Source organism: Erpetoichthys calabaricus, chromosome 8 (assembly GCF_900747795.2).
Source record: "Erpetoichthys calabaricus chromosome 8, fErpCal1.3, whole genome shotgun sequence".
In the NCBI taxonomy this organism is placed as follows: domain Eukaryota; kingdom Metazoa; phylum Chordata; class Cladistia; order Polypteriformes; family Polypteridae; genus Erpetoichthys; species Erpetoichthys calabaricus.
The window spans coordinates 101,692,709-101,715,858 of record NC_041401.2 but is presented as its reverse complement, the minus strand read 5'-3'; the positions used below and the strand labels follow the sequence as shown (position 1 = coordinate 101,715,858).

At 38.0% G+C, this 23,150-nt stretch overlaps 1 protein-coding gene across 1 annotated transcript in view; it reads left to right on the top strand.

The window, feature by feature from the left end:
* Nucleotides 1–20,409, top strand: part of LOC114656710 (uncharacterized) — a 53,046-nt gene extending 32,637 nt beyond the window's left edge. The window contains exons 13-19 of the mRNA XM_028808337.2: nt 6,055–6,145; nt 6,934–7,026; nt 10,805–10,833; nt 16,940–17,034; nt 19,569–19,679; nt 19,915–20,006; nt 20,128–20,409. Coding sequence (XP_028664170.1) covers nt 6,055–6,145; nt 6,934–7,026; nt 10,805–10,833; nt 16,940–17,034; nt 19,569–19,679; nt 19,915–20,006; nt 20,128–20,295 — 679 coding nt within the window. The 3' untranslated portion in view covers nt 20,296–20,409. The remainder of the gene's footprint in view (nt 1–6,054; nt 6,146–6,933; nt 7,027–10,804; nt 10,834–16,939; nt 17,035–19,568; nt 19,680–19,914; nt 20,007–20,127) is intronic.
* The last annotated feature ends 2,741 nt before the right edge of the window (nt 20,410–23,150 follow it).

Here is a 23,150-nt window from a genome sequence, read left to right as displayed (position 1 = left end):
GCTGGTTTCGAGACTGCAAGAATGGTGTTTGCTGTCACCAGGTACAAAAATTTCTGTGTTTCGAGGCCGACATCATGATATAACCAAACTTTTTGCACAAGTCCACAGTCTCTGTTTCTGTTGTGACATTGAAGGATTGTTCTCGGCCTTGGGTTGTGATCATACCCCGGAAGAGTGGCGTCTCTTCATTGATTCGTCAATGTTAAGCCTGAAAGCTGTTCTGCTACACAATGGCAACGTTTATTCTTCATTACCTGTTGGCAATGCAGCACACATGAAAGAAACGAATGAAAATATGGAACTGTTGCTGAAGCACGTCCAGTATAGCAGGTACAACTGGAATATCTGTGGAGATCTTAAAGTCGTTGTTCTGTTACTAGGACTGCAGCTCAGCTATACAAAGTACTGTTGTTTTATCTGTGAATTGGATAGCCATGCCAAAGAGTCGCACTGTTCTCAAAAGAACTGGCCATTCTATAAAAAGTTAGTTCCAGGACAGAAAAATGTGGCACATGAATCGCTTGTCGACCCAGCAAAGATATTTTTGCTTCCTCTTCACATAAAACTGGGGCTCATGAAGAATTTTGTACTGAACAAAGAAGGCGAAGGTTTTCGTTATTTAAGACAGATGTTCCCAAGAATAACTGACTCCAAGATCAAAGAGGGCATTTTTGTTGGCCCCCAGATCAGACATGTTATGAGTGACAAGCGGTTTGAAGATCTGTTAGTTGGGCAAGAAAAAATTGCCTGGAAAGCCTTCATAGACGTTGTTGACAATTTTCTTGGCAATTACAGAGCCCCAAACGACATTCAGCTGATAGACAAATTTCTCAAAGCATACAAGACAATGAAGTGCAACATGTCACTCAAGATTCATTTCCTCCACTCACACTTGGACTTCTTCCCTGCAAATCTTGGTGCTGTCAGTGATGAACATGGTGAAAGGTTTCACCAGGACATTTCTATGATGGAGAAACAATACCAGGGCAACTGGAATCCGTTAATACTTGCTGACTATTGTTGGACACTGCAACATGATGCACCAGACATTGAATACAAAAGAAAATCAGGAGCAAAACACTTTTAATTCTGTTGAATTTAATAGCTTATGCGAAACATAAACGTGACTAAATACGTTATTGTCAGTAAACATATATACAGTATGTCTATTTCTCAGAGTTCCTTCGTGAAGCCGTAAAACCAGAACTATATTTGTGCATACCTATTAAGACAGAAAGACTTTTCAAAAAAATTGTTGTGCAGTTTTATTATTCTGCTGCACATACATTTAACATTCAAAAAAGTGAAATCTGTGTTGTTAAGTGGGTTTGGAAAAAGGGTACACAAATTCATGCTATTTTCTTTTCTTGTTAGATCTTCAATCCAAATGCTGAGGGCCATTTCCATTTTCAATATAACCTGACCACATACTGTTTGACACCACCATCACAGTTTTTGGTGCACAAGCAGCAAACCTTTCTTGAATTTCTGTTTCTTTCTTACAAATGTAAATGATAGGCTCGTTCGCATCATATTTATGGCTCACAGCTACAATGAAGTGACAGATTCCCTACTAATGTTTTCACCTCTTTGTTTTTTTTGGCTGCAGGCTTACTTACACTAGAATTGGGAACATGTTTAGGCCTCATATTTAACAACACTTGCAGGTAATTGACTCCCAAAACAACACTCAAAATGCAAAGTGCTACTGAATGCAAGAATTTTTCAATGAGGTTGGATTTTTCTGAGCCAAAATGTTATTGCTTAGATTGTCTGCAAATAACTAAACTTTCCATGCCAGTCACTCTGTGAGTCAATCACGGACATGTAGCTTAATAAATTGAGATGACTAGCTGCACTGTTTCCCAGCCACAATGATATCAGAGAGGATGTATTTTTTTGTTTCTTTCTAAACACAGAACATTACAGACTCAGGCTTTAAAATGCGCATTATCAAAGACATAGACTTTCTCAATGGGAGGAGACAACATATACTGTAGATTAAAAGATAAACAAATCAATCACTAGAACCCCTAGGCACAGTTATACAAGTTTGGCTCTATGTTCTTTCTGTAGTGTTTCACCCACTTGCCACCATCTTCAGGACATTATACTCCCCTTGTTCTGTCTCATGACCCTGGCTTCTTTCCTCCACCAGTAAGCCAGGTGCCTGGAGCAACTCTAAACAACTCTTGGATTAATTTCGGGCCAAGCCCTAAAATCTCTTCCAGCACTAATCGTTACCCTACTTTTGCTACTGACACACCAGACTAGACCTCCTTCTGATGGCTCCTGGTGTCCTTGCAAAATCCAGTATGTCCTAAAGGGGCCACGTCCGTTCAATAGCTTTAAGGTTGTTTTCCTTAAAAGGTCAACACAGCTCCACCCCTAACAGTTCAGGACCATGGGTTGGCCTTCTTCTAGACTTAAGCTTTAAAAGGGACAACATGGTCCTAAAAAGCACTCTCTTTTCTAACATCCAACATTTTCTCTCAGATGTTGCAACATCCCAGAGTTGTCTTTTCTCTCTTGCAGATGACACTGGTATTTGGCATATATTTAGTGAACAAGACAACTGATGACCTGTAAGGCGTTTGTTTCTCAAACTACAAACTACAAGTTCCTACCTTCTTATCCAGTTGCCCATCTTGGGACTTCCCCGTCTTTTTCTATCCTGGTTAGACCCCTCTTAAAACAGTAATTGAATGAAATCTTTGAAGTCACATTGAATAGCCTTCATTCTGCAAGGCCATCTTGATTTTTAGGAATGCCAGTACTTAGCAACGTGAAGGCAAGTGAATAGAATAACAGGTTTCAGCAGTGCTAAAGCAGTTAAAAACGTTTCTCTAATAACCAATTAACATGTAAATATGGCTAATTAAGTATAAGGTAAGGAAGTTTACCATTAGAACACTGAAGGAACTGCTGCTGTAAAATGGGGCTTTGCAGCCATGTGTGAGTAATGCATTTTAAGCAGTAATAACCATTATAAACATTAGTAATGTCTGGGGTATATTTTTAAAGTATCAATTTTATATCAAAAACATGACCGTTTTAAATGGTAGTGTACATTGATATCCTTAAGGCCCACTCTGTTCAGTGTGCACACTTACTAACTGGCTGTACCATAACCCATTACAAAGGTTGTCCTGTCCAGTTTGGCTGTCTTAAACAAAGTTGCCAATTTGCTTTAATGCATTAGTTGTCCAAAGACATCTTACAAAGGTTTTCCTTTGATGTACGCGTTCCATGTCAAAGCTTTGACAAAAAGGAATCCATTTAGATTTTTATATTTTTTACTTACAGCTACAAAATGACAAAAATCACTAAAGCACATAGATCCATTAATTTAAAATAGATTCCCTTCTGGTTGGTAGTGGGTGAAACCCCAAACATAAAAATGAGTTAAGGAGGCCAAATAATACAAAAAAAGGAAAGAACTTTATTGTAAAATAAAGAATAGACTGGAGGGATCACTTTAGAAATTACAACAAAAAAAGACAGAGCTATATCAGCTGAGTGGTTGCCTATACTACATATATACCTTGTATAATGTGTGGGGTGTCTACTATGTTTACCCACAAAGCAGTACATTAAGAGTACAACGTCTTCTGCACTCCACTCCTTCAGATCTGTCTTCTTCCTGACAGTCGTACTCTTGCTAGCTGTAATCTTCCTGGTTCCATATTTGCCTGGCTGATGACTGGAAAGGACTTTTATGCCCAAGCCACAAACTGCTTAAAAAGTAGGCCTTCTGGGGTTAAGAATGACACTTGAAATTTCTGGAGTTGTTCTGCTAGATAAAATCCTGGTGGGCCTAGCTGTTTCTGAAATCCTGAAATGCATGTCTCATTTTAAGCAACAAGCCTACCCCAAATCACTTGACTATAATGAGGAGGATCATGGACCCTTGTGTACTGTGCCGGGTTTCTCTGCTGCCACCTTCTGGTCTGTTTTGTTTTGGTGTCACAGGAATAACAATCTTCTGGGGCTCAATTCACCACAGAGGGGAATATAGTCCTGTGTTGGTGATGGGGGCATATTGTCACAAGCAACGTTAATATAGTCAGTGAATTTGTTATGGACCCTGCTAAGTCCTCTTTCATTTTTATTATATCTCCATTACCTTATTCCAAAATTCCCAGAGATTATTCAAAGTGTATATTTCAGTCCATTTTATTTTTTACTTACTTAAAAAGTTTATGAATTTTAATAAGTATAAATAGTTCAATTAAAACATCCAAAATTGAATGAAAACAGTATGTGCTGCTTAACCTCCACGATACATTCCGTGAAGTAGGCTATTATAGTATTTGGACGTTGTACAAACACCATATTATATACAGTATATAGCAAAGCTATTTGGGATATTATAATTTACTTCTTTTGACTAAATATAGAGAATGAGTGCTACAAATCTCCAGAGATGTGCAGTAGATGAAATTGGGTGCTGCTGCCTACAAGTCAAACTTACACTCAAGTCAGGTCAGGTCAAGTCGGGGAGCATGCATTGGTACAGTTTGTTGCCGCCCCCATCACATGACGAAACAGCTTGGGATCCTGGTTGGCAACCCCCCCCAGGCAGACACGCGGTCCAGTCCCACCCTCCGGAAATGACCATCTATCTGCCACAGCCAGGTGATATGTGGTCATCCCATTGGCCTGGTCCAGCTGCATGGGCCCTCAACAACGAGGATCCTGTGAGCCAGGTCACCCTCAGGGAATTGTGGCACATGGCCGTAGTTCAGTAACTGACGCTCCATCACAATGCAGGTAATGCGCCTCATTTGGGACTCTGTGAGCAACCGCTCATTCGACACCAAGTCAAACCAGTGGTACCTAATGATTCTGTGAAGAGACACAGTACCAAAGGAGTCCACTCTTTGTCTCAGGTGACTGGATAGCATCCATGTCTCACACCCATATAGCAAGACAGGAGGCACCAGAACTCTAAAGACTTGGACCATCATCCTTTTGCATAGATATCGGGAGCGACACACACCCCTTTCCAGCGACCTCATGACCCCCCATGCTCTCCCAATCTGTCTACTGACTCATAGGAAAAGTCACCAGAGACATGAATGTCACTGCCAAGGTAACTAAGCCCCTTTGCAAGGTTGACACTCTCTCTGCAGACAGACACACTGCTAATGGCTGCCAAGAGGTCGTTAAACATACACTGTTATACAGTACATTTTTTATTTGTGAGTAGGGAAATTCAAATTAATATAAAGATAGAAAGTGCAATAGAGTACTGACAGCACAATCGCTTTGTATACAAGACATATGAGATAGACATGTTGCATGCAGGAAGCTGTTGTATACACTACATCTAGTTACATCTGCTACGTCCCATTCTCTGAACTCTATTATAATGTTATGGGACCATTGACATATATGTAGTTGGAAATTGTCTGAATGGACGTTATGTCGCGCATAGCTGTATTAAACTGAGACAGTGGTCTGATTTACTAATTTAGTAAGCATTTCATTCATACATTCAACAAACTTGATTAATCCAAATCAGAGTCGCAGGGAGCCACAACCTGCCCTGGCAGCACAGGACACAAGTCCATTGCATGGCACACACCCACACTCTCTCAGTCACTCTGGTGCCAATTTACAGTCACCAGTCTTAATACCATACACATCTTTGGGGATGTGAGAGGAAAATTCATGCAGTCACAGGGAAATTGAGAAAACTATACCTAAACAATGACCTGGTGCAGGATTCAAACCCAGAGAGCTGGTTTGGTTAGACCAGAGCGCTTTTGAGCATTTACGTTAAATTATAATCAGATGGTCAGACTTGATTAAAGCATTCTTTGATGACAAAAAAATGTATTGTCGAATAATGTTTTTTTTCTATTTATATGCTGTATGCACAGTACTTTTAAAAACAACTTAGACAAATGACATAATAAGCATAATATAGCAACATAACATTTTTGATTAATGTCATGTGAATGTTCAGAGGTATGGACAAGCTCCCTTTAAGGACAAGTATTTTTGTGCACCACATTTTTAAAAGATGCTCAACCAGTTTTATTGTAGGCATGAAGAACAAAGACTACGGAAACTGTTAGAAGAAACCGAACAAAGCCACAATGAACAGAGACTTCATTTCGAAGAGCAGATAGCCCAGGTAAATTCTTTATAATCACCATTTCAATTAACCAGTTACATTTACTGGTCATTTATAAATCTTGTATACATATTCAGTTCTGCAAGTAAACAAAGTAGTTCACTGGGCCTGATAAAAAATAAAGACCTGTCAAGCATTATTTTGATTTTCAGAACATGGACTAAATAGTAAGTAACGATAATGCATAAATATAGCTAATAATGTATGTACTCTCTGTAAAATTAGCTCCACTTCTAATGGCCTGAATCCAAGTTTACAATTTCTGCACTTAAAGTCTTTTTGTATTTCTGCATGTTCTACTTCCTGATTGTCGTGATGTTATTTGATTAGACTTAATGGTAACACTTCAGTTTCAGCATTGTTAACATATTTCTATTACTCATTTGCTCTTACTGTATGTAATAAGACTTTAACAAAGACTTCTTTTAGACTTCATGACATTTCTAAAACATCAATAGACAGGTGATTCATCTCTGTTCAGTGTGGCATATTGACTAATACTGCATATGTAATATCAAGAGAAATGTGTCTCATGTAAGCCACCTTAGACCACACCAAAGTGACATTTTGTTAGTCGGTTACTTTGCAGAGATGAATAAACACTTTACTGATGCTTTGTGAGTGTTATGTATGCACAAAGAAGTGTATGGTAAGGTCCTGTAACACAGTAGTAAATGAGTAAGAGATGTATTTTTGCAGTACCTAAACTAAAGTGTTACTGACTTCATAAAATGCAGTTCATATACCAGGAATTAAAAAGTGTATCATATTAAATGCCTTCTATGCAGGAAAAGCAAAAGTCTTATGAAATGCAAAAACAAGCTGAAGACCAGATCCATCAGCTGCAGGCTGAGATCGAGCAAATTAAAGAGAGCAGATGGGTAAGAATTTTCTGGAAGTCATAATAGTCATAAAAGCTAAATAGTGGTGTTATAAATATGAAGTGGTAACAATAAACAAGACAGTGATTAAAATGCAGTTCTTGATTTTATTGTTTCATATCCTGATACAGTATACTGTATTACTTATCATCTATGTAAGAATCTATATTTGAGATTTTATTTAAATTTGTATGTGTAACAAATAATACACAAGAATAAACAGTATATGCTCTTTTCATTTTCTTTAAGCTCAGACAGGCAAGTACTTTTTTTTAGGAAATTGTTGGTATAAGCTAGAGTTGTCAAATATAACAGGAACTGTATGCACTGCTTGACATCCATGATATGTTCAGTGAAATAGAACATTATGTGATTTGACTTTATGTGAACACCATATTATATACAGTACTTAGCAAAGCTATATGGGATACTTTAGTGTACCTGTTTTGAGTAAATTGAGAGAGATAATGCTACAACGCTCCAGACACACACACAGTATTTAAGATTGGGTGCTGCTGCTTATGAGTCAAAGCGTACACTATTATGCGGCAAATGTTTTATTTGTAAGTAGGGAAACTTCACATTAAAATAAAAAGTACAGTACAGTACTGACAGTACCATCTCTTTGTGTACAAGAGATGTGAGATGCACGTGTTGCATGCGGGAAGCTGTTGAGTTTGCTTGGTCCTGTTATGTTCGCTACATCCTGTTCTGAACTCTATTATAACGTTATGGGACCACAGACATACTGCGGTCAGACGTTGCTCAAACGACGCTATGCAGCACACAGCTGTTTATCTGGAATCATGCATTTAAGTTTGTATCCTTCTAATGCTGAACATAGTAATTTCTGATAAACAAATTCATTTTTATTTTATATGGCAGCTTTCAATCAAATTTCATACGAGACAATTTCCTTTACCCTGCATTTTTCAATTTGTTCTTCTCTACAAGATGTAATTGTATTCCTAGCCAGTTTAGCTGGCCTAGTAACATCTTTTCTTCAGCATATTGTACCCTCTTCTTTCACCTGAATACACCAGTGTAACTAAGTAATAACTGGCACATTTAGCATAAAAAAGTCAGTATTTTTTTACATTTGAGAATGCAGCGCATGAAGCATCATTGAAGATTAGCACAGTTTCCTTGTGTTGCCTGTGTGGAATTTTCTCTGGCTACTTCTGTTTTCACTTCCATATCTAAAAAAAGGAGTTTACAAGATGAACTAGAGACTCTCAATCACAATGCCAGTGTCTGTAGGTAAGCTGGCTGTCTTCTGTGTGGGACTGGATTTTGCCCATTACTGTCAGGACAGACATAGGCTCTCCATGATCCTTTAATTGCAGGCATGTTTCAGAGAAAATGTGTGCTTGTAAAGCAGAAGTCACATTATGCAACTTCTAGTCATGGATTAACTCAAATTTGCAGACAACAGTCACTGATTTCATCACTGCACCATATCAGTTTACACAACTGAAAATTGCTGCCTACGCCTACTTCACCAAGTGTCTGCCAGCTTTACAGTGCAGACATGCTCGCCCATTTTTCTGAAAGCCATTAGCGGTACCAGTACTGTACAAAGGGTTAACAGCTGTGACAACTTCAGCAGCAATCCTGTCCATTTTTTTCTTTACTCCATTTTGTCATGGTTCATAAAACATGAGTCAAGTCTCTCTTCTGTTCTGAGGTTCAAAGCCTCCATGCTACCTATCCAAGCCAGCACTGTACAAAGGGTATGGCAAATTCAGCCACAATCGCTGCTGTTTTTTCTTTTTTCCATTATATTTCGGTACGTAAAACATGAGACATCAGAAAGAAGGGCCTCATTCTGTTTGTAAGGTTCAAAACACACATGTTCCTTATTCCACATTGATACACTATATGCATTGTACTTCCAGATAAGCATTCAACAAATGACAAAATCAAATCTGTTTGATTTTATTGGAGCAAGTTGCAGACTAGTTGGAGTGAATCACTGGTTATGTCACATTAGGCGATCAGCTTCATAGGAGCATCCCGTGGATTGCCTCCAACATGCTGAGATTATATAAATGAAGAGTATGACTGAAAATCACTGTAAAAATCACTTAATGTAATATGGGCTTAGAAATGTTAAAATATGTGTGTTTTAATATAATACATCCATGCATTTTCTAAGCCTTTGCTTTAATTGTTATTGCAGCATATTCTAGCCATACAGGATATAAAGCTGGAACAAGCGATAACTGGAATGCCAGTGATTTGCAAGCCTCATTCATGCACATACCCATTTATACTGCACTCACTTTAGAGTCACCAATTAACCTATGGAGGAGTCACAACATATATGCACCACTCTAATCAACAAAAAAGAGAAAAAAGGATGCCAAAATCAAGAAATATATAAAAGACAGCAGTTTCTTAATCCAAAACACAGACAAGAGGAGTGAATTAAAAAGTATTACAGTTAATTTCAGTAAAATGCATCTGATGTATAGATTGGAAATAAAGCCAACAGAAATATGTATATTATAGGAGAAGAATGAAAAACATCTTGTTTAATTATTGTGGGATTTAAGAACATAACAGAATACATACATAGTAACAGATAGTACAGTGCACAGAATACCATAAATATGGCTTAATGGTTTAATTTGTATCAATCCCATGTGTTAAAATAATTCTGTGAAATTGTCCCCATGTCTCGGTGTACTCTAATTTTCCTTCCACACCTAAAAAGCATGCATGTTAGGTAAATTAGCAAATCTAAATTGGTCCAGCATAAGGGAGTATGAATGTGTGTGTGTGATTGTGCTATGCAATGGAAAATCTGAAGATGCTTCCCACTTTACATGCAAAGCTGTAAGGGTAGATAATGGCTCCCTGCAACCAAGATGTACATAATGAAACATAGTTTAGCAATTTAAAAATTGTAGGTATGGATATGAGGTGAGGAGGATGTCATCATTTGCGTATAAGATCAATTAAAATAATCAAGGCTTTATTAAACTCATGCTTCCCTCAGCCTAGGCTCAGATAATGCCACATTTTTTAAATGTTAAATCTTAATACATAATTCGCCTGCCTCCTTACTCACTCACTCACGTCCGTCCGAATCCGAATGCGCAGTCGCCTTCTGCGCAGCTGCCTGAAAAACCTTACGAGACCGACATCCAACCCTAACATTGCGGCAGGCGGCGGATTTACGGCCGCAAAAATTCAAAGAGAAAGGCGACTTTGATTAAAGCTCTAGAGGCCTGAAAGGCGATTTCGACTACAGCTCGAGGCCTAATTACGCATTCTGATTCAATTACGCATTCATTCAATACACCTATATCAGGTTTGTGGTGCTTATACTTATTACTATTCCATATTGTACTGGAACATTCATCATTCAATAATATAATATAGGCCTGGAAAATTCATCAACTAACAGTACAAGCCTGTACAGTAATGAGTAAAGTGGACTACAATCATTACAAAACAATTTCTTCCTTACTTACTATTTGTTCTTCATACACTGCTGACACAAACTCGTGCCCGTTTCATTTTACGCTGTCGAAACGGGCTGTTTGTCTAGTATTACATAATACTGATTTCCTATCGATTTAAAGTTAAACAATATTTGCCTACATTTAGTTAGCTATACTTGTGCATATTTGTTTGTCCGCCACCTGCACATTAAATGCTAATATGATTTAAGGGGGGTATGAAAGATTAAAGTAAAAATTAACAAGATAAAATCATTCTGTATACAGTATTACTATTAACCTTGCTTTTATATTTGTTTTTACCAAAGTTTCCTGGAGAGGTTATCTCTATAAGAAGGTAAGTACATGTGCAATAAATATGTATTTTTTTGTTAAATGAGAAACTCTTTACAACAGAAATTATTTGTTGTTTCTTATTTTTCTATCTTAAGTTTCTACAGTATTTCAGTTTTAACACTAGAATTACCAGAGCCTACGAAAAAACTCGTAAATCCGTCCCACCTTAAATCGCGTCTTAAATCCGTTTGCACCTCTCCGCCAGAGTCCTTTGTCATCTAAATGTGCTGATAAACAAAAGCTACAAGCAGCCAGCTATTCCATCCCCCCACCGACTTAGAATGAACTCCTAGCTCATGCCTTGCCTTGATTTGATTACCTGGGATTGAAGTGGAGTTTTACAGTGGAAATAATTCTAGTGTTATTTGGAATACACGCATTTCATGTGTGTTCCATTTCTATAGTAGGCTGTGCAAACACATTTTTAAAACAGAAACGTTTTTCATATTCTAATAGTAAATGACAAAATGTAGGCATAAACTATATAACGTATGAAGCCTGAAGTCCATATATCAAAGAAACACTTTCACAAAAGGTACAAATAAGAGAACACGTGCGCTTTCATTCAAAAAATTTTTAAAAAAAAAAGCCGCGTTAGCATGCCACATTGACATTCTTACTACAACCGCCGCGGTGGCGTAATGGTATCAGCCCCTGATTGGGAATCACAGGGTGGCGAGTTCAATCCCGCACGGCTCCACTTCGAGAAATGAACTGCTCTTATTCTTACAATTTTAGAATAACAACATAAATTTGATTTCAGTCTGTAACAGCCGGTGTAACTTATGATACTGGTAAAGGTTAGCTTTTTTTTTTTTTTTTTTTTAATTCACTTTTCATTCTCGCAGTCGCATTCAGAATCAATCCATACAACCCCATCTGACACAGCTGGTTTCACATAAATAAAAGTGCACTTTTATTCAAGACTATAACCGAAGAATAAAGAAAGCAAGTTACAGTTGGTGGTTGATACGACAGCTTGCGTCGTGCAATGTTAAGAACTGCTAATTTCCGATCCGTGCTATATAAAATCATCACATTCAAATATTAACAGTTCCCACACACCCAAGGTCCGCCATTCCTACATTTACGACATGTGTACTTGTTGCAGTGTACACACCTCTCTGTGCTATGGTTCCTATTACAGTGAATGAGCACCTGACACTGTACTTTCTTCCCTGGGGGAAGCTGAGGTCTTAGAACGGAAGTTTGTTGATGCTGTATCATCTTTTCTTTTTCCATCGCCTTTTCCTGTAAGAAGCGACGACGAAGTTCCTCTGCAAGGTGAGCCATGAACACTCTTCTTTTCTCAGTGGACCCCGTGCATGCCTTATACAGTACGTGTGCGTTCATCGCTGCTAGGTCAAGGATGTTGTACAACACAGCAACCGGCCACCTGCGTGTTCCTGTTCGCACTGAACAAGCACGCGCCTTCTGGTCCATGATGTCAACGCCATGCTGGGGAAAAAAGAAAGACAAATATATGTGACATTTTGAAGAAATCATTTTATCACCAGAATAGCACCAGAATACTTCGTCACACTAATATTTTTTTCATTAGCATACCTTCATGTGGTTGTAGTCTGTGACCGTGTTTGGTTTTTTTTTTTTTATCTTGCCCAATCTCCACATCATGGTGCATTGTGCTGAGAATGCAGACAGACTTCATCTTTTTGGGCACATACACTGTCAGCATGGCACTGGGAGATCTAAACACCAGCGTGGAGAATTGTTCGTGTACTGAACTGACTTTAGCTGCAGGTGGAAGTTCCCATCGCACTTTATTCATGGTGCCAAGCAGAGTTGTATTGCGGTGCAGCAGTCTATTAGCCAGCGAAAGTGACGTGAAGAAGTTGTCTGTTGTTACGGTTCTGCCTTTTTGGATTGCGGCAGATTTGGAGACAAAGTACATGTGCAATGCCACTCCTTATTTAGGAAAAGATCCCAGTCGTCCCACGGGAGAAAGACTTTCCGAGTCTGTGGTCATAAAGCTTATGGAGCCATTTCTGGACAAAGGCAGAACCGTAACAACAGACAACTTCTTCACGTCACTTTCGCTGGCTAATAGACTGCTGCACCGCAATACAACTCTGCTTGGCACCATGAATAAAGTGCGACGGGAACTTCCACCTGCAGCTAAAGTCAGTTCAGTACACGAACAATTCTCCACGCTGGTGTTTAGATCTCCCAGTGCCATGCTGACAGTGTATGTGCCCAAAAAGATGAAGTCTGTCTGCATTCTCAGCACAATGCACCATGATGTGGAGATTGGGCAAGATAAAAAAAAAAAAACCAAACACGGTCACAGACTACAACCACATGAAGGTATGCTAATGAAAAAAATATTAGTGTGACAAAGTATTCTGGTGCTATTCTGGTGATAAAATGATTTCTTCAAAATGTCACATACAGTGGTGTGAAAAACTATTTGCCCCCTTCCTGATTTCTTATTCTTTTGCATGTTTGTCACACAAAATGTTTCTGATCATCAAACACATTTAACCATTAGTCAAATATAACACAAGTAAACACAAAATGCAGTTTTTAAATGATGGTTTTTATTATTTAGGGAGAAAAAAAAAATCCAAACCTACATGGCCCTGTGTGAAAAAGTAATTGCCCCCTTGTTAAAAAATAACCTAACTGTGGTGTATCACACCTGAGTTCAATTTCCGTAGCCACCCCCAGGCCTGATTACTGCCACACCTGTTTCAATCAAGAAATCACTTAAATAGGAGCTGCCTGACACAGAGAAGTAGACCAAAAGCACCTCAAAAGCTAGACATCATGCCAAGATCCAAAGAAATTCAGGAACAAATGAGAACAGAAGTAATTGAGATCTATCAGTCTGGTAAAGGTTATAAAGCCATTTCTAAAGCTTTGGGACTCCAGCGAACCACAGTGAGAGCCATTATCCACAAATGGCAAAAACATGGAACCTTCCCAGGAGTGGCCGGCCGACCAAAATTACCCCAAGAGCGCAGAGACGACTCATCCGAGAGGTCACAAAAGACCCCAGGACAACGTCTAAAGAACTGCAGGCCTCACTTGCCTCAATTAAGGTCAGTGTTCACGACTCCACCATAAGAAAGAGACTGGGCAAAAACGGCCTGCATGGCAGATTTCCAAGATGCAAACCACTGTTAAGCAAAAAGAACATTAGGGCTCGTCTCAGTTTTGCTAAGAAACATCTCAATGATTGCCAAGACTTTTGGGAAAATACCTTGTGGACTGATGAGACAAAAGTTGAACTTTTTGGAAGGCAAATGTCCCGTTACATCTGGCGTAAAAGGAACACAGCATTTCAGAAAAAGAACATCATACCAACAGTAAAATATGGTGGTGGTAGTGTGATGGTCTGGGGTTGTTTTGCTGCTTCAGGACCTGGAAGGCTTGCTGTGATAGATGGAACCATGAATTCTACTGTCTACCAAAAAATCCTGAAGGAGAATGTCCGGCCATCTGTTCGTCAACTCAAGCTGAAGCGATCTTGGGTGCTGCAACAGGACAATGACCCAAAACACACCAGCAAATCCACCTCTGAATGGCTGAAGAAAAACAAAATGAAGACTTTGGAGTGGCCTAGTCAAAGTCCTGACCTGAATCCAATTTAGATGCTATGGCATGACCTTAAAAAGGCGGTTCATGCTAGAAAACCCTCAAATAAAGCTGAATTACAACAATTTTGCAAAGATGAGTGGGCCAAAATTCCTCCAGAGCGCTGTGAAAGACTCATTGCAAGTTATCGCAAACGCTTGATTGCAGTTATTGCTGCTAAGGGTGGCCCAACCAGTTATTAGGTTCAGGGGGCAATTACTTTTTCACACAGGGCCATGTAGGTTTGGATTTTTTTTTCTCCCTAAATAATAAAAACCACCATTTACAAACTGCATTTTGTGTTTACTTGTGTTATATTTGACTAATGGTTAAATGTGTTTGATGATCAGAAACATTTTGTGTGACAAACATGCAAAAGAATAAGAAATCAGGAAGGGGGCAAATAGTTTTTCACACCACTGTATATTTGTCTTTCTTTTTTCCCCAGCGTGGCGTTGACATCATGGACCAGAAGGCGCGTGCTTGTTCAGTGCGAACAGGAACACGCAGGTGGCTGGTTGCTGTGTTCTACAACATCCTTGACCTAGCAGCGATGAACGCACACGTACTGTATAAGGCATGCACGGGGTCCACTGAGAAAAGAAGAGTGTTCATGGCTCACCTTGCAGAGGAATTTCGTCGTCGCTTCTTACAGGAAAAGGCGATGGAAAAAGAAAAGATGATACAGCATCAACAAACTTCCGTTCTAAGACCTCAGCTTCCCCCAGGGAAGAAAGTACAGTGTCAGGTGCTCATTCACTGTAATAGGAACCATAGCACAGAGAGGTGTGTACACTGCAACAAGTACACATGTCGTAAATGTAGGAATGGCGGACCTTGGGTGTGTGGGAACTGTTCATATTTGAATGTGATGATTTTATATAGCACGGATCGGAAATCAGCAGTTCTTAACATTGCACCACGCAAGCTGTCGTATCAACCACCAACTGTAATTTGCTTTCTTTATTCTTCGGTTATAGTCTTGAATAAAAGTGCACTTTTATTTATGTGAAACCAGCTGTGTCAGATGGGGTTGTATGGATTGATTCTGAATGCAACTGCGAGAATGAAAAGTGAATTAAAAAAAAAAAAAAAAAAAGCTAACCTTTACCAGTATCATAAGTTACACCGGCTGTTACAGACTGAAATCAAATTTATGTTGTTATTCTAAAATTGTAAGAATAAGAGCAGTTCATTTCTCGCAGTGGAGCCATGCAGGATCGAACTCGCCACCCTCTGATCCCCAGTCAGTAGCTGATACCATTACGCTACCGCGGCGGTTGTAGTAAGACTGTCAATGCGGCATGCTAACGCGGCTTTTTTTTTAAAAATATTTTTGAATGAATGCGCACGTGTTCTCTTATTTGTACCTTTTGTGAAAGTGTTTCTTTGATATATGGACTTCAGGCTTCATACGTTATATAGTTTATGCCTACATTTTGTCATTTACTATTAGAATATGAAAAACGTTTCTGTTTTAAAAATGTGTTTGCACAGCCTACTATAGAAATGGAACACACATGAAATGCGTGTATTCCAAATAACGCTAGAATTATTTCCACTGTAAAACTCCACTTCAATCCCAGGTAATCAAATCAAGGCAAGGCTTGAGCTAGGAGAAGTTCATTCTAAGTTGGTGGGGGGATGGAATAGCTGGCTGCTAGTAGCTTTTGTTTATCAGCACATTTAGATGACAAAGGACTCTGGCGGAGAGGTGCAAACGGATTTAAGACGCGATTTAAGGTGGGACGGATTTACGAGTTTTTTCGTAGGCTCTGGTAATTCTAGTGTTAAAGATTAGATTAGTTCTGATACAATTCTATGGGGCCCAAAATGGCAGGGTAAGGTTTTAGTAAGTGTAACACAGTGACACACAGATTAGCACCATAGCTTTCCACCCCAAGTGTGGTTTCCATCTTGGTCATCACTTGTGGTGAGACCCACCAATGCATGCTAGGATTTCTCTTCTGCTACCCTGATTTCATACCAAATCCTAAAATTGTCTATGTTATGGTCACTAGAGAATGTGAATTTCAGCAGTGTGAATGAGTGCTTTGGACTTGAGTCCTAGCTATAGTTGGTTTCTGCCTTGCTTACAGTGCTGTAAGAATATGCTCCAGCTTCATAAAATTAAAAGTATGGATTCAGAAAAAAGGATGGATAAGTAAGGCTTAGAGGATTTATAAAATAAAAATTATCTATCATTTTTATAATGCTTTCTGTTTCATGTTATGTTATGTTTTCATGTAATAGTAGGGTTTTGTACCATGTTATCCATTATGGATGCAATGAGAAATCAAGCAAAATGACACCTTTTTTTGGCTAACTAAAAACATTATAATATGCAATTGGCAAGATGGTGCCTGAGTTGCCTTGAAACCTTACATATTGTAATCTTTTTAGTTAGCCAATAAAGTATGTCATTTTGCTTGACTTCTCATTACATGTCAGTTGTAAGTATAACCTGTACGATTACCTGTTTAAGAAGTGCTTCACATTTGATTCTTCAGCTTTGGGACTCCTCCTCCTTCAGTAGAGTCTAAGACCCCAAGTCAGGAACATCAAGTACCAACACATTTAGTGCAGCAAAATTCATTCTCTAAAGGTTAGTGGAGATTCTGTCAAAATGAGATACATTTTGTATTGGAATTATGGTTAACAGATTGTCTTTATATTATAAATAGTAGTTTAAATTGACAGGCCCTTCTTATCTTTGTTCTTATTTTATTTTAATATAAGAAGTATTCTATAGTTACCTGTCACTTAATTAGACATTGCAAACAAGACAATGGTTATGAACAACAAAAGTTTTAAAATGATTTGTAGAATGTCAGCTGGGATACACAATGAATTTTGTATTTGTTATCAATATATCTCAAAAATATTACTGGTTGTATTATTAAACAAAACATTAATACCTGTGCTTCGTCAGAGTAACAATGATGAGGGAAAAAAGGCTGCAGTGAAAACAATGAATAGAATCACACCCTAAGTGGATGGAACGTTTGGTTAAAAACTAAGAAAGAGAAGCTGTGAGACAGTCTATAGGAAGTAGGTGTGGTTGTGAAGTCTCCAGAAAAACATGAGTAATTGGCATTCACAATGGAGAAAGACAAATGTGTTTAAAAACAACAAAACAGGATCGTTCCTGAATCATTGTGTCGATTCAAATTTATTTTGATGTATTTTCTTAGATCATCATCACAAAAGACTGAGCACAGGGGGGAAAATTTTACATTTTGCCTAGTGTTAATGACACAGAATACACTGGATTTTCTGTATAGTAAACCTGTTGCCCTGCAGACGCTTGCAAGATTTCTTCTGAGGATGATCTGCGATGACAACCAAGTTGCAGAAAAACTGCACACATATGTGCCCTTTAATCTTATGGCTACAAATACAATTTTTACATTGACTGCTGTTGTGTTAATTAAAGTATGCTTGTTACACTCTCATGGACTGTTTAATGACGTAACAAACCTTCAGTGACACGTGTAATTTACCTTTGCACGCATTTCAAAAGTGACTTATCAAATTCCAAAGTTTACAGAAGGCTAAGACTACTAAATAAATGTTTAAGGGAAAATTATTAAAAATCAGGCACTAATGGGTAGTTCTTTTAACTTCTGAATAATAAGAGCAAAGCAGTTCTACAATTTAGTCAAAGGCTACATCACCTGTTATAACAGGGTTATTTATTCTTCAACAAACTGCAGCAATATATAGTATATTCTATGCAAATATTACCCAATCTGGCACACAAAATATAGCAATTATTTTAGTTTGTGAATTGATACAGGACCTCAGGTAATAGGCATTTGCCACATTATTTGTTAAAGAAATTATAAGTAACTTTTATTAATTTCAAACTATTTCAGTGTATACTAGCAACTAAATCAGAATTCAGATTCCAGGGGGTTTACTGTTTTTAGTACTTTTTAATAGCTGAAATCTAGAATTAATACTGAAAATGACTTCCCACCACCTCAAGTTGAATCCCAGCAAGACTGAACTCTTGTATATCAAAGGCAACTCATCTCCGAATATTGACCTTGCAATCTCTCTTGACAACTCGGTTATCGTCCCCTCAAAAACAGCAAGAAGTCTTGGTGTCACTCTAGATGAAGAATTGTCTTTTTCTCCACACATCAGCAACCTCTCCAGGTCCTGCAGATATCTTCTTTACAACATCAGGAGAATCCGCCCCTTTCTCACTACAGAGGCTACTCAGCTTCTCGTCCAGACCTTGGTCATCTCTAAGCTGGACTACTGCAACTCTCTGATGTCTGGACTTTCACTAAAGGCAACATGACCACTTCAATTGATCCAGAATGCAGTTGCAAGACTCATTTTTAATATTCCCAAATTCTCACACACTACACCTCTGCTGCGGAACCTGCACTGGCTCCCTGTGGCTGCCCGCATCAGGTTCAAAACCCTAACCCTTGCCTTTAAGGCCAAAACTGGAACTGCACCACCTTACATATCAGCACTGGTTAAGCAGCGTGTCACTTCTCGCTCTCTCAGAACATCAAGCACTGCTCGTCTCGAACCACCCTTACTTAAAAGAAGAGGACGACATGCATCAAGACTCTTTGCAGTATTGGCTCCTCAGTGGTGGAACGAACTTCCTCTTGCTGTACGAACAGCGGAGACCCTCACTGTCTTCAAACGTCGTCTGAAGACACACTTCTTTCAACAGCACTTGGACTAAAGTCCCCATACTTTTTTTTTTTTTTCTACCCTTTTTCTCAAAAAAAAAAAAAAAAAAAAAATGTTTGTACTAACAACTTACTATTTTCTTCTAGCATGGTTTTGCGTACAACTTGGTCAGCGGTAACTTGTTTAATGACAGTAGATTTAATCCTAGCCTTAAAGACTGAAGAACAGTCGTAGACTACTAAGCACTGTTGTAAGTCGCTCTGGATAAGAGCATCTGCTAAATAATGTAAATGTAAATGTAAAATAAATTATCATTTGCTAACAAATACACATATGCTAGTAATTTAACACTCAAGAATTTCAGTCAGTTGTTATGTTAGTACTGTACTAGGGTGTTGTACCGTGTTAGCCATTATGAATGTAGTGAGAAGTCAAGCAAAATGACACCTTTTATTGGTTTTTGTGATTATTCTTTAGACACTGATGAAATGCCTGATGCAGCAGCCGTATCAAAGCAAGTCAATGGAAGGACGGCTGAAAGCATTGCCTCAGACCTGCTTCAGATGATCATGCAAACAGCTGATAAACGTAAGTTTTCATTTTCACCTAGAAGAATATTGTGTATCATCAAAACACTATGAAATTCTAGAATTACTAAGTTTTAACATTATTTGATGTACTGTATTCTGTATAGTCATGTGTTTGTACTATGCATTGTGTTGCAACAGAAACCCAAATAAAAACACAGTGCACGAAGGCCTCAGAAAAGAACTTCACCAACCTTTATATGAAGTGAGATTTGTTTTTTGTTTTTTTTTTTTAGTCATTAATGGAGAAAATATGCAAAGGAAAGTCCTCAATTCAATGACGAAGATTCATATTCACAATTATAATCAGGACATAAAAAATGCAGAGGTAACAGTTCTCCTTTACAAAGCCTTTCATTTTCCTGACAATAGCATGCATTTTTAATTAAACATAAAGCAGCTATATGGTACATTGCTTGAAAAGTAATTCTGCTTTCTTTTCTACATAGCTTGAAGTATTTGGCAGAAATCTGGATCCAGGAGAGTTGGACAAAATGAAAGAGCCATATAAATCACAAATGAAGAGAAGACTGAGTAATGCAATCACCAGAGCAGTTGAAGCTCGATACAGAGCACAGGTCACAGAAAAGAAGCTTCTTTCCAAACAACATACCTGATTATAATACAGTGTGGAGCATAATAAAAGTTGTTGAGAGTCACAATAATATTCAATTTTTTTTTTCAAATGTATTACTAAATCACATAAAATAAAATATGTATTTTTAATTTAATTTTGCCTACTTTCCATGTTTGACTGATATATTAAGAAAGATGGCATATATCAAATTAAGCTTTCCATGAAATTTAAGATTTGTCAAGATTAACAAACCTTGTTTTCTTAAATCAACCAAATAACTGAGAACTGTACTACAACTAAACAGTGAAAATATGGATCTTAAGTAGCAAGGCTTTTTTTACAATTTGCTTTGCTTCTTTTTTGCATTAGTTCAACTTAAAAAACTAAACAGTGTGATGTGTGGCACATATGGGCTGGCATCCCTTCCAGGATGGGCACTCATCCATTACCTACCCAGAAGGCCAGGATGAAGAAAAAAATGGAACAATTCCTGACTTCCTCAAGCAGTTGGCAGAAGAAACCAACAATACAAAGAGTGTGTTGGCATCGAGGCTGGGATGGAGCAAGGGCTTTACCTCCCTGGGAGGTCAGTACCATGGAAGGACGGGGCAAGATAATTGGATGTGGCTACAGTCTTCCCCAATACGCTAGATGGCAGCATCCCTGGGTTTTGACACTATATGGACACCCACAGGGCATTTTAGGGACTGTAGTGCCATGGAGCAGCTGTTAGGTTCCGTGGGTGCCACCAGGGGGTGCTACAAGGATCCCTACTTTGTGGGGCTTCCATCTGACCCAGAAGTGTTTCACATAGGCAATGTCGTGGCTCTCCTGGGTCATCCATAAAAGGAGGTGAGTTGGGTGGAAGAAAGACCAAGCTCACCTAGGTGGAGACAAGGAGAAGAGAAAGCAAAAAATGAATAATGCTGTTTTTGTGTAGTTGTTAGATGCCTTTGTTAAAGTAAAGATTTTTTAATAAACCAGGTCACAACATACTAAATTAACTTTATCCATACTAGACTCTAATCTGTAGGTACTAGATGGAATTTCCACTGTTTATGATCTATTCATTGAATTAAATATAGGAATCTGGTTATGCAAAATGAGCAGTACTCAAGGCTTCAGTCAGTTGAAGTGTCAATGTTTTATGATGTACCAGGGTATCTCGTTTGCTGACCAAATAATATGTTGTGGTATGGCCGTGTCATTGACAGTGATTCCTCCAAATCAAACTGTTATGAAGGAGATAGAGATTAACTCTATAATAACAGTACAGAATTGGACTAGCAATTGCTTTAGCAATGTAAATGTATTTAACTTTCATTAAAAAAAACAGATTCTTAGTTGAGCCTTCTTAAAAATGGAGTTGATATCAAAATCTCATTTGAGATTCTGAAAAATTATAATCTCCAGAAACTGAAGAGCTCCACATTGGTGACTACAGAACCACAGATGCTTATGGGAGTAATAATGGGGGTGGGGTGCTTCTCCTGAAGTCTACAATAATTTTGACAGTCTCCTGAGTATCGAGACCACATTGTTTTTACTGTACCAGCTCACTCTGCCATTTATAGGCTGACTCATAAGAATTGCAAAGAACTCCATATCAGCATGGTATCATTACCAAACTGAAAGGACATTTACAGTGTTCTCCTTGAATATACAAGTTATTTATGTTAAGAATGAAAAGAAGAGGCAATAGCACATAACCCTGTGGTGCTCCACTGCTGAGAGATACAGGCTGTGAATACTTATGTACATGTGATTTCTCAGTTTTTTTATTTTTAATAAATTTGCAAATACCTCAAGTAAACTTTTTTCACGTTGTCATTATGGGGTGTTGTGTGTAGAATTCTGAGGAAAAAAATGAATTTAATCCATTTTGGAATAAGGCTGTAACATAACAAAATGTGGGAAAAGTGATGCGCTGTGAATACTTTCCGGATGCACTGTATATACTTTTTATCTCAAAGAAATACTATCAGTTGAAATTTTCTGAAAAGTGATTTCTGAGTACTTTTCAGATAACCTCCTATGTGCCTTTCAAAACCATTTCTTCCTCTAGGTTGCATTCACTAAATATGTGAGTTTATTCTAATGAACACCTTAAAACAGTGGCAAGGTAAAGTGTTAATGCAGAAGTGTTGGAACATTTCACTCTGCTTCACTTGAAAAGACTGGAGAAAAGTGTTTTAGGCAAACTGTCGTGTTTCACTGAATTTAATAAAGAGAACTGAAAGAATGGATATAAAGTTGCCATATAACAACCAAATACAAAAACTGTTGCCAGTATTTAATATTGGTAGAAAATGTACCACATTTATCTCTATTCTAAAAATATACTAGCCAGGTTACCCAGTGATTACCATGACAGAAATTAAAACTGGAATTTTATTATAATTATATATTAGCCACTTTTTAATTACCCTAAAACTTGTTTCATTTGGTATTTTAATTGCTTAATGAGTCATTAGCAGGATTTTCACCATCTTCTTCAGGGAAAACAAACTTCTAACACACCACGTATTTTTTGGTGTCAGTTCAATATTTCTGTTGAAAAAAGTTATGTAATAAACTGCCATAAACCAATAGCCTATAGCCAAACCAACTACATATTGAAGTGTATTATAGTTGTGGCCCCCATACGCAAAACTGCAGAATTTTGCAAAGCAGCTTTTGGTCATATATTGTCTCTATTCAATGAAAATATTCATTTGAGCTTGGAGTTAAAATTAAGTATGGTGTCTTTTTAGGCAAATGTCACACGAATGCCATTCAAGTTAACATTGCAGGTATCAATTATGATTGACACTTTAATTGGAAACTAATTATTGTTTAAGTTAAAGCTTTTCAGATTTTACTATTTCAGTCATCAAGTCTAGAGTCCCTCCATTA